The sequence below is a fragment of the Narcine bancroftii genome, chromosome 4, assembly GCF_036971445.1.
Source record: "Narcine bancroftii isolate sNarBan1 chromosome 4, sNarBan1.hap1, whole genome shotgun sequence".
NCBI lineage: Eukaryota > Metazoa > Chordata > Chondrichthyes > Torpediniformes > Narcinidae > Narcine > Narcine bancroftii.
The window spans coordinates 273,103,603-273,118,807 of record NC_091472.1 but is presented as its reverse complement, the minus strand read 5'-3'; the positions used below and the strand labels follow the sequence as shown (position 1 = coordinate 273,118,807).

The following is a 15,205-nucleotide window of genomic DNA, read 5'->3' as shown; positions in this document are numbered from 1 at the left end:
ATAGTTATTATAACAGCAGTTTTAAGATATTAAAATTCTACAAGTTAAAAGTCTATTTGACTATCTGTTCACCCAGATGGAAGACATGGGGTTCACAGCAAAAGTTGAAGCACAATTCTATGATCAGAGTAATTACACTAAAGCTAGTTCATGTGTTTGCCATGTGGCGTTCATTACTGTGCTCAGAAGTATTGCCAAGGAGGGCATGATGACTGAATAGGCTCTGGATATTAAAAAAAAAGGTTATGAGCTACCAAATTTGATAAGTCTAAATAACAACCTATGGAGAATTTGCTTTGATTTATAACTTGCCTTGTAAGTGTAGAAGGATTTAAAAAAAAACAAATGCATATTTGTTAGAGATCAGAAAAATCAATTGCAAAAAGCTGTCAATTCAAAAATTTGGAATTTTGATTTGACTAGATTATGCAGGTTAGCTCTTTTCAAATGTGTCATTTCAGTACTCTGATCCTGACCCCACTGAAGTTTGTAGAGTCACAGTAGTGAGCATTAGCTTGGCCATTTAGTGTGACAACAGCGACTTTGGTTTGAATCCGGTGCTCTCTGTAAGGAGTTGTACATTCTCCTCATGCCTGTGTGGGCTCCATTTTACTCCAACCCTTCAAATGGAGTGAAATTGGGTGGCACAAATTCAAATGGCCGGAATCGGCTTCTATAATGCTGTACATAATTTAAATTTTAAATGATAGAATAGGCATTTTGTTCTTTCTCTTGACATCGAGAAGCTTTCAGTTCATTTACTTGAGTGTAAAATATGCCAAGATTTGTCACTAATGGGACTGTTGGTTCCAAGGCTGAACACAGTGTCTAACTTTTCTTGGGAAGCTCTCAACTATCTCCTGAGACAGAAGGGTTCAGAAGATTTTCTGGATTCTTTGACAGTACAGGACAGGATGGGGTCAGGTGTGATCAGGAAGGGGGTTGCCCAATATACACTGAATCATGCAAGATCACGGTGTCTCCTTACATCCATGAATGAATGGAGCCTTCTTTTAAGGATCTGCATGCATTCGTTAACCATTCAAGTTTACCACACCTCAACACACTGGTGATTCAGAATTAATGTGCCATTTAAACACTGCACAACTGGTGGAAAATATTATGAGAAATCAGTTTAATAGGGGTTTGCTTCTTTCCCCCCCCCTCCCCCACCACCATACACCATGCAGAATGACAGGATTTACAAGGGGAAGGGACAGGCTAGGTGCTTGCCACTTAGCTTGGAGCTGGCACTTTCAAAAAAGTTCATGAAGGTGGCTGGAGGAGGGTGTTGGGAAAATGTACAAAGATGTTCAATCTTTGGTGGTGGTTGTTGACAGCTCACAGTTGACTGCAAATTTTGGGCTTTTATTCCCAAAAGTTGGTTAATGGCTTTCAGTGGAAATTTGCAAACAACAAATTCTGTAACAACTTTGCTAGATGATGATTAAAGTTTATTAAAGAATGATCAAACTGCTTATAACAATGTAGAGCAACTGATAATAATGTCAAATAAATCATGGAAAACTTAACTTTAGTACAGATTTGTTTGAACAAGTCATAGACAATAACAACATTTTAATTTCTGCAAATGATTTATAAAGGAAAATTGTCACTACAATTTTTGTCAACAAAAGATGGAATTTAAGACAATAGAAAGTTGGAACTGGACTTGGAATTTGGACTGGATTAACTGGGCTCTGTTTAGAGCATTTTGAACTCAAGGAGGTGGGATCATTTACAGCACCATCAAGGCCATTAAAAAAGTGGTAAGCCTTACTAAAAGATTCCTTCTGCATATCTAACCTAGATGGACAAAATCTTAATGAGAAGGGTCTTCAAACAGTTCTAAGTGAAGTTGAAGCTCTCCTCAACAGTCATTCAATCACTAAGACTTCAACAGATCCAAAAGATATTGAAGCTCTTACCTCAACCATCTTTTGCTTCTTAAAGGTAAACCTTTACTGCCACCAGGGCAGTTTCAGAAGGAAGACATATATGAGGCCACAGGTGGAAGCAAGTGCAATTTATAATCAGATTTGTTCTGGAAAAGAATATCTTTCACTGTTGCAGGAGCATCAGAAATAGCTTAAGATCAGGTGTAACTTCATGGCTGCGGTTGTCGTGATCATCATTGACCATACAGCGCCTCAAAATTCCTGGTTGATGGGGAAGATTGTCATCAGACTTCTAAGTAAAGAAAGAGGACTTGTACATCAAGTTCAGATCAAGACTAAAACTGGCTTTCTGAACAGATCAATTACCACAATCTGTCTTTTACAAGAGGCAGAAAGTTTTGATAATTGACTTTCACTTTCTTTTGAAATTTAATTGATCAAACGTAGTAGTATATATATTTTTCTTTGTGATGATAATTATTACTTTTTAGACATAATAATTAGGGGCTGGTATTGTAAGGATTAAAATGTATCTCTTCCAAGCAAATTCTGTTTTATGGCCTTTAAGCAATTGTTTAATATATTTCATGCTGTCTCCTGGCAACAGCCATTTTGAAGGTCATAGTTTGCTTGAGAGAGAGATAACCAGGACAGTTGTTTTTTTTTAAGTTTCTTTGTTCCACAAAAGAGACTTGGAATGTTCTGACAACTTTTATTGACTAAAAATTGTAGTGATTATTTTCCTTTATAATTGCTTGCAGGAATTAGAATGTTGTTGTTGTCTATGACTCATTCAAACAAATCCATACTAAAGTTGAGTTGAGTTTTCTATGGTTTATTTGACATTATCATCAGTTGCTATACATTGTTACAAGCCATTTAATCATCATTTAATAAAGTTAAATCATTGTCAAACAAAGTTTTTTTATGGCTTGTAACAATGTATAGCAACTGATGATAATGTCAAATAAACCATAGAAAACTCAACTCAACTTTAGTATGGATTTGTTTGAACGAGTCATAGACAACAACAACAACATTCTAATTCCTGCAAATTATTATAAAGGAAAATAGTTGCTACAGCAACTGTCATCAGGCTTCTGAGGAAGTAGAGGCACTAATGCACTTCCTTTGTCATTGTGTCTATGTGGGTGGACCAGAGCAAGTCCTTGGAGATGTTTACACCTAGCTACCTACTATCTTCACCTCAGCACTGAAGTGTTGATGTGGATGAGCTCCATCCCTCTACAACCAATTCCTTGGTCTTGCTGACACTGAGAGTCTATTGTCCTGACACCATGCCACTCATTCCTCTTATCTCAGTCCTGTACTCTGAATTGCTGCTTTTGGAGAACAAATTTATAGATGAAGTTGAACTGGTGTTTGGCCATGCAGTGTAAGATGTTTTTGGAGTATAGTAGGGGGCTTAATACATAACCTTGTGGGGCACTGGTGTTGAGATGCTCATGGAATAGAGACTGTCACCAATCCTCCCTGATTGTAAAGGAGGTTGTGGATCCATTTGTAGAGGAGGGTGCAAAGGCTAAGGTTATGGAATTTGAGGATGTGTTTGTCTGGTACTATTGGGTTGAAGGTGGAGCTTTAGATGAATAATAGTAATCTGAAACACATGTCCTTGTCATCTATATGTTTCAGGCTTGAGTATAGACTCTGGGAGATGGCATCTGGTGTGGACCGATTTCAGCAGTATGTGAATTGCTGATGGTGGTTGATTGAAGTTAATATGAACCATGACCAACCTCTTGAAGCATGATGCCAACCTCTTGATGCCAGAGCCAATGCCTAGTAATCATTGTATAGTAAATCAGACAGATCTGAAAAGACAGTCACTCAATACAATCTATCCATCTTTGGGAGATTTGTAGTTTCTCATGAAGTTTCAATGATAATCAATGACACAAAAGATACAAGCTATCACACTGATGTGGATTACTAGACTTATTAAATATGAAACAATGTGTACATAAATCCCACAAGTCAAATGAATAGGTTGAGTAAGTGCTCCAAGGATCCAATGACCAGACTATACCTATGAGGGGGTGCTTCGTTTAGCATTTCGTATTACACTTCCTCCATTCTGATCAAAAATTCACCTGTCCTGGCTCAACAAATGAAGAATTTGTATCATGTTTTTGTCTGGGCTGGCATCTAGTTTTAATGGGTTGGATATTGCATGTTGCCTTCAGTAATAAATAGTATGTCACTGTCATACACTACATGCACTACATTCTGGACCTTGGAGCTTTCCTGATTAAAAAAAAACACAAAGGAAATATGTGGACAGTGTCATGCATTTGCTATAAAAGATGTAAAAATTCATTGAAATGTGGTGAAACTGGTAATGTGCAATTATCCATTTATTGTTACATCCACCATCGTGCCACAGATTTTATCACCCCCGGGCCCTTCATCATCTTCTACTCTGACATCCATAATAGCTTGTTTGTAATAAGCAAAGAGTTTTAATCTATTCTGTGCCACATCACTCCTGGTACCACACCATCTGTTCAAGGTTGTATTCTATCTTGCTTGAGATTTAATTCCACACAAAAAGCCAAAATACGGTACATAATCCAAATGGGGGATGATAACATGAACTGAAAACAAACTTGCTGGGAAGTTAATGTGATTGGTTAGGAGCTTCCAATAGTATTTATGCCTTATATTAGTTAATTACTCTGATTTTCAACAACTTCATCACCCACATTGGATGAGTTAAAAAAAAATCTTACTGCCTGTGGTTTTTGATCTTTAGCATGTTTGCACCAAAATTTAGATGAACAATATTTACAATGTGGTTGAAACCTTCAATCTCATGAGAGAGATTATTTCCCTGTAATATTTAACAATGTTTGGTGATGAAAATCAAACTCATTTACCACGTCAATATTAACTCATATCCTTTAACTTTACTGGAAATGGGATATATTCTTCCAAACATAGTGCTCAGTACAACAGGGAAATAAGCTTGCTTCCATGGTCTTGTCCTCAAAGTGCATGAGTTATAAACCTCCTGGACCATCAAGTTCGTGGCAGTTTGCTATTTTAATCAGAAAATGGGTTTTCCAATCTAGTCCTTCTACTTTTATACTTTTTGGCCATATTTTCCTTAAAGTAAAATATATTTGAATACTCATCCACATGCCACCCCCAGCTTTCCCAAAAGAATACTAACAGCTAATTTCCCCATTATTATAATCTATTGTATACATTCACTATCAGTTTGATCTTCAAGATCATGCTTGGAACAAGTTGTGCTCCTGCAGATGTGCCAAAAAGGGAAAAATCTCATCATGTAATTAATGCAAAATAAGTAACCATTGGAGTAGAAAAAAAAAGAGCCCAAGCTTATCTTATAAATATATTCTGAGAAAGCTACATTCTACCTATCCTTATTTTAATCCAAGGAAAAAGCAAAAATTAATGTCTATCTTATAATGAACAAAATGATGAAACAGGACCAATCATTGCTCTGATGACCTCATCCACAATGCCATGACGAACAAGTCTGGTACCAAATTAATATGCCAATTGACAGCAGCATTCTAAAGATAATGAGAATGAAACAATAACGTGAACTTGCAATCATGGAGAGTAAAGGGCCCCCTTGGCAAATATCTTGGAAGGATTTAAATTTTCATCATCGAAACAGATATTAAAGCAGCTGCCTCAAATTCAATGGGCCAAATGGCCATTTTCCATGCTGCTTTAGTCTATTATTTTCAAGAGGTTTTTAAATATTATTGTACATTGACAAATAAAAACCTCTCCAGGACTAATGAATAAGAAAATTAGTAGCAATTGGAAACTAAAAAGCAAAAATCACCTGCATGGAGTCAATCTTTCATACTCTGCATTCAAAGATTGCCACAGTTATAAAGAGAGTTTTTGGCAAATATCTTAACAGCAGTTCTCGGAAAAAGTATTGACAAATTGTTCATATTATATACTGAACATCAGTCTAACACATTACAGTTTGGGATTTTGAAAATCCCTCAAAAGATGTGTTTGCTTCATGCTAAATTATAACTTTGTTAAATAATTGTTCAAGATTCTATTACAAAATCGAACTTTAATATCTATTTTATGGGAAAGTACTGATTCCTCCAGATCTGCCAAATAATTCCAAATCATCCTTGGTAGCTAAAAAAGTAGAATTTTGTTTAATTGTAAGAGATCTTGAAAGAATACTGGCTGAAATTTCCTAACTTATGAATGGCACATAGACTGTTTTATGCTGGTGAAAATGTATTAAAATGGTCCTGTGGGTTCCTGAGTTCTTTTCACCACTCAATGAAACTAAGGAAATTGTCATACCTCCTCCTCAATTGCAGTTAATGACAACATTGGCAATGTTACCTCTGATCATATTCCTCAGGCATGATTTGAATGGTGGAGCAGACTCAATGGGCGAAATGGCCTAATTCTACTCCTATCTCCTTTGATCTTATTACAGTCAATTAACCTCACAAAACCATGGAACAGTTTGGAGCTGGTTTCATAGAATGATATTTCTTTAATGTTGTGGGAAGGTGGTTTCTGTAATGTTGGCCTGAAACAAACAGGATCAGTCTAGATTGTCATGTGGGACATTACTTGATCACTTCAAAACCCAATATTCAAAGCCTAGTGCAAGAAAATCCAGTTATTTTATCACTAAAACCTTCAGGCTGTCTTTCAATTGATCACACATATTATCCAAGAATCAATGTAATTCTAATGACTGTCAGAAGCCATTGGGAACATGTATCCAGTGATGTTAGCAATATAGACATCTCAACAGTAACTCAGTAACAAAAACAATTAAGATGACTATTTCAATATCCTGATACATGTGGAAAAGCTCATCAGTTACTCAGTCCAAAATTTGATGGTTTCTGGAGTGAGTCCCTTTATTAAAGTACATGAAAGATTACATGTCAGAAATTAACTTCAAACATTTAAGATTTTCTTGCTCATTATCAAAAACTTATCCTCTTTCAACAGGAGGAATGGAAAACAACAAGAATGGTAGTACCATTAATGACGACAAAATACATACAAATGAATTACTGGTACATTACGAACGTCCTTACCTCCTATTTATAATAAGAGGGATTACATATTACTTTCTAGTTTTATTTTTTTCCACCTCTCTATAATACACAAGGCTAGAAATATATCTATTTGATATTCACAGAATTCTCATATCACAAATACCTTAATTAATCTCCCAATTCATCAGAGATATTTACTGTATCAATGTATATAGGTTTAAAAATGTAAAAGATTAAACTGTACACTATCATAACACTGAATAAGCAGCAGGTGGTTGAAAGCACAATTTCAGTAATTTAGTCCATGACATTTTGAGATTCACTTGATTAACAGCTGCTTCGTAATGGACTGACAGTTATCTATTATCTAATTCACACTGTCTAAACAAAAGTCATAACCTAATGAAAGAAAGCCTATTATCTCTCACTAAAACTTCCTTTTCTTTTTCATATGAACACATATTATTTCCCAATAGACACCTGTGTCATAATCTTGTAGAGCTGCTCTCTTTGTGCCACATGATTTCAGGTCATAATGTTGAATCTTAGCCTGTAGCAATTGTAGATATGAAGATCAAAGGGAATGCCTTGAATCAGAAAACACATGGAGGGGTGTACTGAAACGCTTGAATGAAAATATTGAGGAGCATATTCCTGGAGTATGCATTCTAAAATTTGGCTGAAATTTATCAGGTTCTCAAATCTTATGATCAAATATTAAGATAGCTAAAACGTTGCCAAAAATATCCATCCAGCTGCTAAGCTTTGTATATATTTCTGAACATGATGGAAAACAGCCAAATCAGTTCAGAAACAACTATTCTCTTTCAGTATTATAATTCATTAAACATCAGCCCAATCCTTTGTGCCAGCTGCAAAATAGAATAATGATCTGATTTTTTTTCTCTTGCTCGAGTGCTTAATTTATTATATTTTCCAATCACATGTCCATACAAAGACCAAAGTATGCAGAAAAGACTTCAAAATGATCACCTGATCAATAAAATCACTTGATCAGCTCATTTATCAATTTTCGCAAACAGAAGATAGATTTTCAAAATTAGATCTAAATCAAGTAATCTATCTTTTTATCAATCACTGCCTTGTTGTTACACTTCTTGCTATCTCATCTTCACTCTCTGGTAATTATGTATTCCAAAATAATGAAAAATCCAATTATTCAAACATAATTGTGATTGTGCAGAATCATGAAAATCTATCAAAAATCCAATAAATTAAATATGTTTAAATCCTTTTATCCTCATTCTTTTTCTCTTTATTTAACATTTATTTTAATGTTGAAATCAAATGAGGGAAAGCTATCAACTTAAAACATTGAATCTGTCTGTCTGTCTCTCCCCAGATGCTGCCTGAGATGCAGAGCATTAATTGTCTGTTATGGAGTCAGTCATCAAGGGTTGTGTTGTGAATAACTGAGTTGGATCCTACCTAGGCAAAATTTTGACTTAAATTCATTGGAATGACTAAGTACACTACTGGAGACATGAGGAAAAAAGATCAGTATTGGGGAAAAGACAAAGCTCAGCTATCAGTGAGTGCATTAAATATAGCCACTAGGGCTGTAAAGGTCATCCAGGATATATTATTGCATGCACAGGTTACTTATACTTCAAGGGACAACACTTTAACATTTCTATCTCGCAAATGTCAGTCAGTATTTATTTTACCCTTTGGCTACAGTTTAAGTATCAGTCCTTTAATAAGATTTCATACTATCCAAACAGTATTTCAAGGAGCAATGGTATACAAATTTGACCATTTTGGAGATTGACAGTATCAAATTATTGAGCGATTTATAAATAATAATGCTCAGAGCCCAAGGATATGATTACATCATCAAGTTCACTAACTTCAATGTGAAGGTAAAAACTTTAGCTCCTACAACGAGAGAATTATAGTCAATAATGCTTTTACTCTTGCCCTTTGGGTTCAATCACTTACCAGATCTTCAACCTCAGTAAATACTTTGATGGGCAGTAGACATTGTGAATCTCTGCTGTCAACATAGGGGAAATGGAATATTTCTCTGCTCTTTTATAATTGTATAAAATACCCTCTTGGCGGGGATATCATATAATATGTGCATAGTAAAATTCTAAGTCATACTGAGTGGATGGAATAATACAACAGTGTAACATTTCCATTTCCTCCACAGACTCTCTTCTTGATCTATCTGAACGTGACAGGCAATTTATTATTCAGCTGCACTGAATATCGGGCAATTCCGTAGATAAAGCGCTGTGAACTGCGTTAAAATTGGCTAAATCATGTTTTTTTATTCATAAAATAATGCATTGATGTGGTGCTTTTACTTGCTTCGATTATTTGCTTAAACTGTTAGAAATCTGCTTTTGGAGCACTTGATTGAAATACTAAGTTTATTGCATTCCTGAATGGAAAGGAAGAGTCTCTATTTAATGTTTCCATTTGAAAGATTGTAACTTCAAAAATGCAACACTCTATTTTGTATTGAAGTGGCACAGGTGCAGTGTTTCTTGAGAGGGGACTGAATTCACAACCGTAAGATTTAGAGGGAAGATTGTTATTGGTAAACTGAACTACCTCCACCATTAGAGGCCTCAATCTTTATTGAGCACATGGTGGTCAACAAACATCAAGGGTAACTTGTCTTATTGCTCTCATAACTGTTCATTTTTGTAAAATCCAACTTTTACATCAGCAACAAAATTTTGTATTTTTGAAAAACTATTGGAAGTGCACCAAAAAGATTATTTTGCAGATAATTAACAATTTGATTTGTCTAACTTAGAGAATACCACAGAACACAATTCGTCTTAATTAATATACACCCTCAAAAAGCTATTTGCAATACTCAGTGACAATCTACATTTAATGTGTCAAGGGCATAATGAGTTAATAATTTGAATTATTTTCTCATCAGGTTCTCTTGATTGGGCAAAATTAGAACATGAGAAGTGCAGCACATATTGAAGACTTTGGGTGGACCTGTAATAAATGTATTTGGCTCACACGATGAGTTAAAGATATTTGCAATCAATAATCAACTTATTTTCATTTACACACTTATCCAATATTTGTCTTTTCCAAAAGTTCACATGGTTATTCTTCTGTCATTAATTTAGACAGAATTTTCTTAGATAAAAATCTAAACTGAGATTTTCAGTAACGTCACCCATGCTATCCCAGCTCTCTCTCAGACATATCATCCTTAACTGTAATATATTCACATTTTGGACAGCTCTGTGCTGTTAACAAATATTCACTACAGTCTGGTTTTAAAATGTCCAAACTAAATTTACATAGGAACCATGTTGGGAGACTTTCATCCTAGGAATTTGGGCTTACTTCAAACCCGAGTTCCAAAGATGAAAAGACAATATGCTAACACTGCACACTGTTCAATTGATAAGTCTCTTTTGTCACCCCTATTGGAATTGTTTCGAAGCTACACAAATATTGTAAATGTAACTTGCAATGACATTCCTGTCAATTGCATTTATGCTTCAATACCGAATTTAACATTCTGAACAAGGATACACCGGTGCAGAAATATTGTATGAGACAATTGACTTCATTATCCATTCTGGGAAGAAGCTAATCAATGAAACGTAAGAGCACACGTTGTGGAATTAGAAATGTTCAAATACTGGACGCTGCTGAAAAGTTAACAACAGTTTCTCTTTAAAGCTCAAATTTAACCCGAAGAATGTGCAGTATGCAACATTCAGGAATGATGAGAGACTGAGAAACTGTGCACTCAGCATTCTTAAGTATTATGAGCTGGCATCTGAACCATTGCCAAGTTAATAGATATTGAAAGATAATGAGTCTGAAATTGTGTGTTAAATTGAGTTTTTGTTTCTCACATGTTTGACCTAAATGACAGGGGTTTACCATTTTACAGAGTTAAACTAATGGGATTTTTTGACTGTTAAAGTTTCATTTAAATGGCCACTGAAATTAGAGTGATGGTCCAGTAAAAAGCTGTCAATAATTAACGACGCAGATGTTTTAGTTAATAAAATACCAAATGATATTCAAAATCACTCTGCCATTTAAGCTGGTAAGGGTTCTAGTTCTCTCAACTTTAGCCAATACACATATTCTTCTGAAGAGAATTTCCCTTTGGGAATCCCATCTGAATTCTGAAATTAGTTTTATGGAAGCCTTTTTATATCTTCCAAATGCAGTACAAACTCAACAAGACTCCATATGATCCCATAAAATAATGAAACCAAATTCAGATTCACAATTGTATCTTGACATAAGTAAATAAGATATAATAAATTACCATATATTTATTATTCTTGTATATATACTGGGCTTTAATCTAGTTGAAAGGTATTATAACAAGCTGCCTTATTGTATGGAAGGGTACTCAGCTATTAAACTACATCTTTTTATTCCCCCTCACAGCTCGAGTGGAATGATCATTACCAAAGCATATTTAAAGCATTATAGAAATCTAAAGACTTAGAATATCAGAATATTAACATGTGTGTCCACCATCTGAAAGTCAATTCCCAATTCAATTAGTTCATTTATTATTTAACCAGCTGGATATCTTTATTTTAGTAGTGAATGTTATTTATTTTTGAAAATATTGCATCATTAAAGTGGAGGTTTATTTTGCTCCGAATGCTCATCGAAATGCAAGATTTATACAGACTTCTGAGAAACTAATTTTTATACTGTATTCAGAATCAGAATTTATTGTCATGAACATGTCACAAATTTTTTCTTGTTTCGCAGCTGCATTGTGGTGCAAATATTGCTATAAATTACATTTTTAAATAAACAAATTAGTGCAAAAATAAGGGAAGTGAGGTAATGACTGTGGTTCTTTATCCATTTAGAAATCTGAAGGCATAGGGGAAGAAGCTGAATGTTCATCTTCAGGCTCTTGTACCTCCTTCCAGATGGTAGCACTGTGAAGAGGGCATGGCCTGAGTGGTGAGGGTCCTTGAGGATTACAGTTGCTTTTTTAAGACACCACCTCTTGAAGATATCCTCGAAGGAATGAAGACTAATGCCCATGAAGGCACTAGCAGAGTTCACAACTCTTTGTAGTTTTGTTCCTGTTTTGTGCATTGGCACCTCCATACCAGATAATGAAACACCAATTAGAATGCTCTTCACAGTACACCTGTAAGAGTCTTTGGTGACATATCAAATCTCCTCAAATTCCTCACAAAGTATAGCTGCTGGTGAGCCTTCTTCATGATTACATTGACCTGGAGGCCCCAGGACAGATCTTCAGAGATGCTTAACCATTTCCACTGCTGATCCCTCAATGAGGACTGGTCCCAGTTCTCCTGATTTCCCCCTCCTGAAGTCTACATCAGCTCCTCAGTTTTGCTAATGTTCAGTGCAAGGATATTCTTGTGACACCACTGAACTAGTTGATCTATCTCCCTCCTACATGTTTCCACATTGCCATCAGTGATTTTCCCAATAACCATGATATCACCTGCAAATTTGTAGATGGCATTTGAATTGAGCCAAGGTTGTAGTGCAAGTAGAGGAGTGGGTCAAACACACATCCAGTGAGGAGGAGCCATTTCCAATTCACACTGAATTCACACTGAGGAAGGATCCAGTTGCAGAGAAGAGTACAGAGGCCCAGGTTGTGGAGCTTATTGATCAGCACTGAGGGAATGACGATGTTGAAATCAGAGCTGTAGTCGATGAAGAGTAGCCTGATGTACATGTTGCTGTCGTCTAGGTGATTCAGCGCTGAGTGGAAAGACAGTGATATTCATTTCACACATCGCCTTAGACTGAACAGTCTAAAACGCAGCCAATTCTGAAACATGTGTTATTGTTGGTGAATTAATTTTGAAACAGCCAGTTTCCATTAAGAATACTCGTATTGTTAGTTTTCTTATTCATTCTTGTCTCAGCTAATCTAAATACACAATCTACATTCTCCTTCCTTTAAAGTCAAAACTTAATTTAAAATTTTGAGCTTTGTTTTGTTTTGCAGCGCAGCATTTTCTGCTTAGTGTGGTAAATGTTTGCATCATTTTTTTTATTTTTTGCACTTACAGAGTAAAAAAAATGTTTCTGCATTAGTAATTGAACCAGTGATAATACAGACAGTTGTTTACGCATGCAACCTTTGGTTTCTTAGGTTACCTCAATAGCCTTCCTTCTTACAAGATCTGGTCTCTTGCAGAAATTCTGAAGCTTCCTACATAGCTGTTGCGGTGTAGTATAGAGGTAAATCTCTGCAAATAAATGGCATGAATTTGTTTTAATAAAATCTTCATCACAATTGCCTGCACAGAATGGTCACTTTACTGATTACACCACATGGTTCAACGTCACATTGGCTGGATCACAATGGATCCAGACTGCCTACCGTCTGCTTGTGTGTAGGGAATGTGGAACAGATTTCATGGGCCATACCTGACTGAACCTTCCATGAAGTTAGATGACAAGGTTTTGATTGATGTTGGGGGAGTTTTGCTTTCTGTCAAACCTGTCATGCATTCGTAAATTTCTCTTTAAAAGATATCAAAGAAAATTATTCAAAATAAATAAATAAAAATATATATTTTTAAATTGTTTAAAATGAATGAACAAAATGTCTATTTCAGCATTAGGACGTTGAATGAAAGTAAAATATTTTTTTGAAAATGCCTATTGCCCCCTTACTCCTATGAAGCCTGACCTGGCACCAGATTGGAAAGGTGATTTCTTCAGTGTAATGCTGAGATATTAAATGCATTAAGATGAAGATGAATGCAATACAATTTGCAATATAGCAGGTTTTAGAGCAAATGAATCCTCCTATATCAGAAAACATTGATTCATTCACTATTTTAGTCTGTCACACAGTTCTACCAAATGGAAACCGGCCTATCAGTTCATGATGATCAAGTTATGGGCATTTGTCTTTGTTCAGCTCGTATCCTATGCCTTTCCTATCCATCTATCTATCTATCTATCTAAGTGTCTTTTAAATAAAACAGTAGTCTCCTAATCTAGCAGCATATTACATTACCCACCACCCTCTGTATGAAGATGACTCTCAGATCTCTTTTAAATGTTCTTTCTCTCACCTTAAATCTATGCCCTCTTGATTTTGAGATCATTAGGTTCCCCAAATCTGTGCCACAGAAAATTTGACTATTTACTTTATCTATGCTTCTCATGATTTTATAAGACATTATAAGGTTCCCCCTTAGCCTCCTATGCTTGCAAAGAAAAGTCCCAGCTGATCCAGCCTCTAATTCATTAAAGTCTTCCATTCTCTTGACTCTTCTCTGCACCATTTTCAGTTTAATGATATCATTCCAAAAACTAAATGACATGTACTGCAAACAATACTCCAACTGTGATGTCACCAACATCTTATACAGTCGTAATAGGATGTCCCTTCTCCTGTATTCAATGACCTGACTGATGAAGCCAAACATGCAAAATGATTTCTTCATCATGCTATCCATCTCACCACTTTCACGGAACTATGCACCTGAATCCTAAATCTTTCTATCCTACAATACCCTCAAAGGGTTCTACCATTCACCAACTAAGTCCTGCTCTGGTTTAACCTACAGAAGTGCAACACTTTGCACTTGCTCAAGTTAAATTCCATCTAATATTCCATGAATCACTTTCCCTGTTCACCTAGATCCAGTTGTAATTTTAAATAACCTTCTTCACTGTCCACTATACCGCCAACTTATGAGTCATCCACAAACATTAACCATGTTGACTATAATGTGATCCAAATTGTTGCTAATGGATTTAACAAAAAACAAGGGACCCAGCTGGTTGCAGAACAGCCCTCCATTACTCTCTCTGTCTCTTATCATTGTTAATTCTCTATCCCAGTTCAACATGGACCCTATACAATCTAACTTTCTGGACCAGCCAACCATGTGGGACCTTGTCAAGGGACTTGCTAGCATCCACGTAGACTGTTTGCTTCCCTATCCTCATCAATCATCAATCTCTGAAAACTCATTCAAAGATGAGAATGAAATGACTCCCTATGCACAAAGTCATGCTGACTATTCCTAATCAATCTTTGGCTTTCCAAAAGCATTTGAACCATATCCCTCAGAATTCTCTCCAGCCATAACTTAACCATGACATTAATCAAGGATACCTCTAATAAAATGTTGTAGCCCATGTACCAACAAAGAAGTCCCTACATTGTTCTTTTTGAACAGATTTTAGCATCATTGAAATTAACTCACTAGTCCATTAAAATGCCAAGCAAAATGAAATATTGTG

General features: G+C 35.7%; 1 protein-coding gene across 15 annotated transcripts in view; it reads right to left on the bottom strand.

The window, feature by feature from the left end:
- gtdc1 (glycosyltransferase-like domain containing 1) overlaps nt 1-15,205 on the bottom strand; it is a 406,530-nt gene that overhangs the window by 33,427 nt on the left and 357,898 nt on the right. For 12 of the 15 annotated variants that reach the window (XM_069935027.1, XM_069935022.1, XM_069935015.1 and 9 more), the window contains one exon: nt 13,097-13,188. The exons of 1 other annotated variant lie outside the window; for it this stretch is intronic. In XM_069935027.1, the coding sequence (XP_069791128.1) occupies nt 13,097-13,188 (92 nt within the window). Of the gene's footprint in view, nt 1-11,587; nt 12,695-13,096; nt 13,189-13,369; nt 13,466-15,205 lie in introns of those variants that run through there. 2 more of the 15 variants (XM_069935023.1, XR_011356672.1) reach the window with 2 other exon arrangements.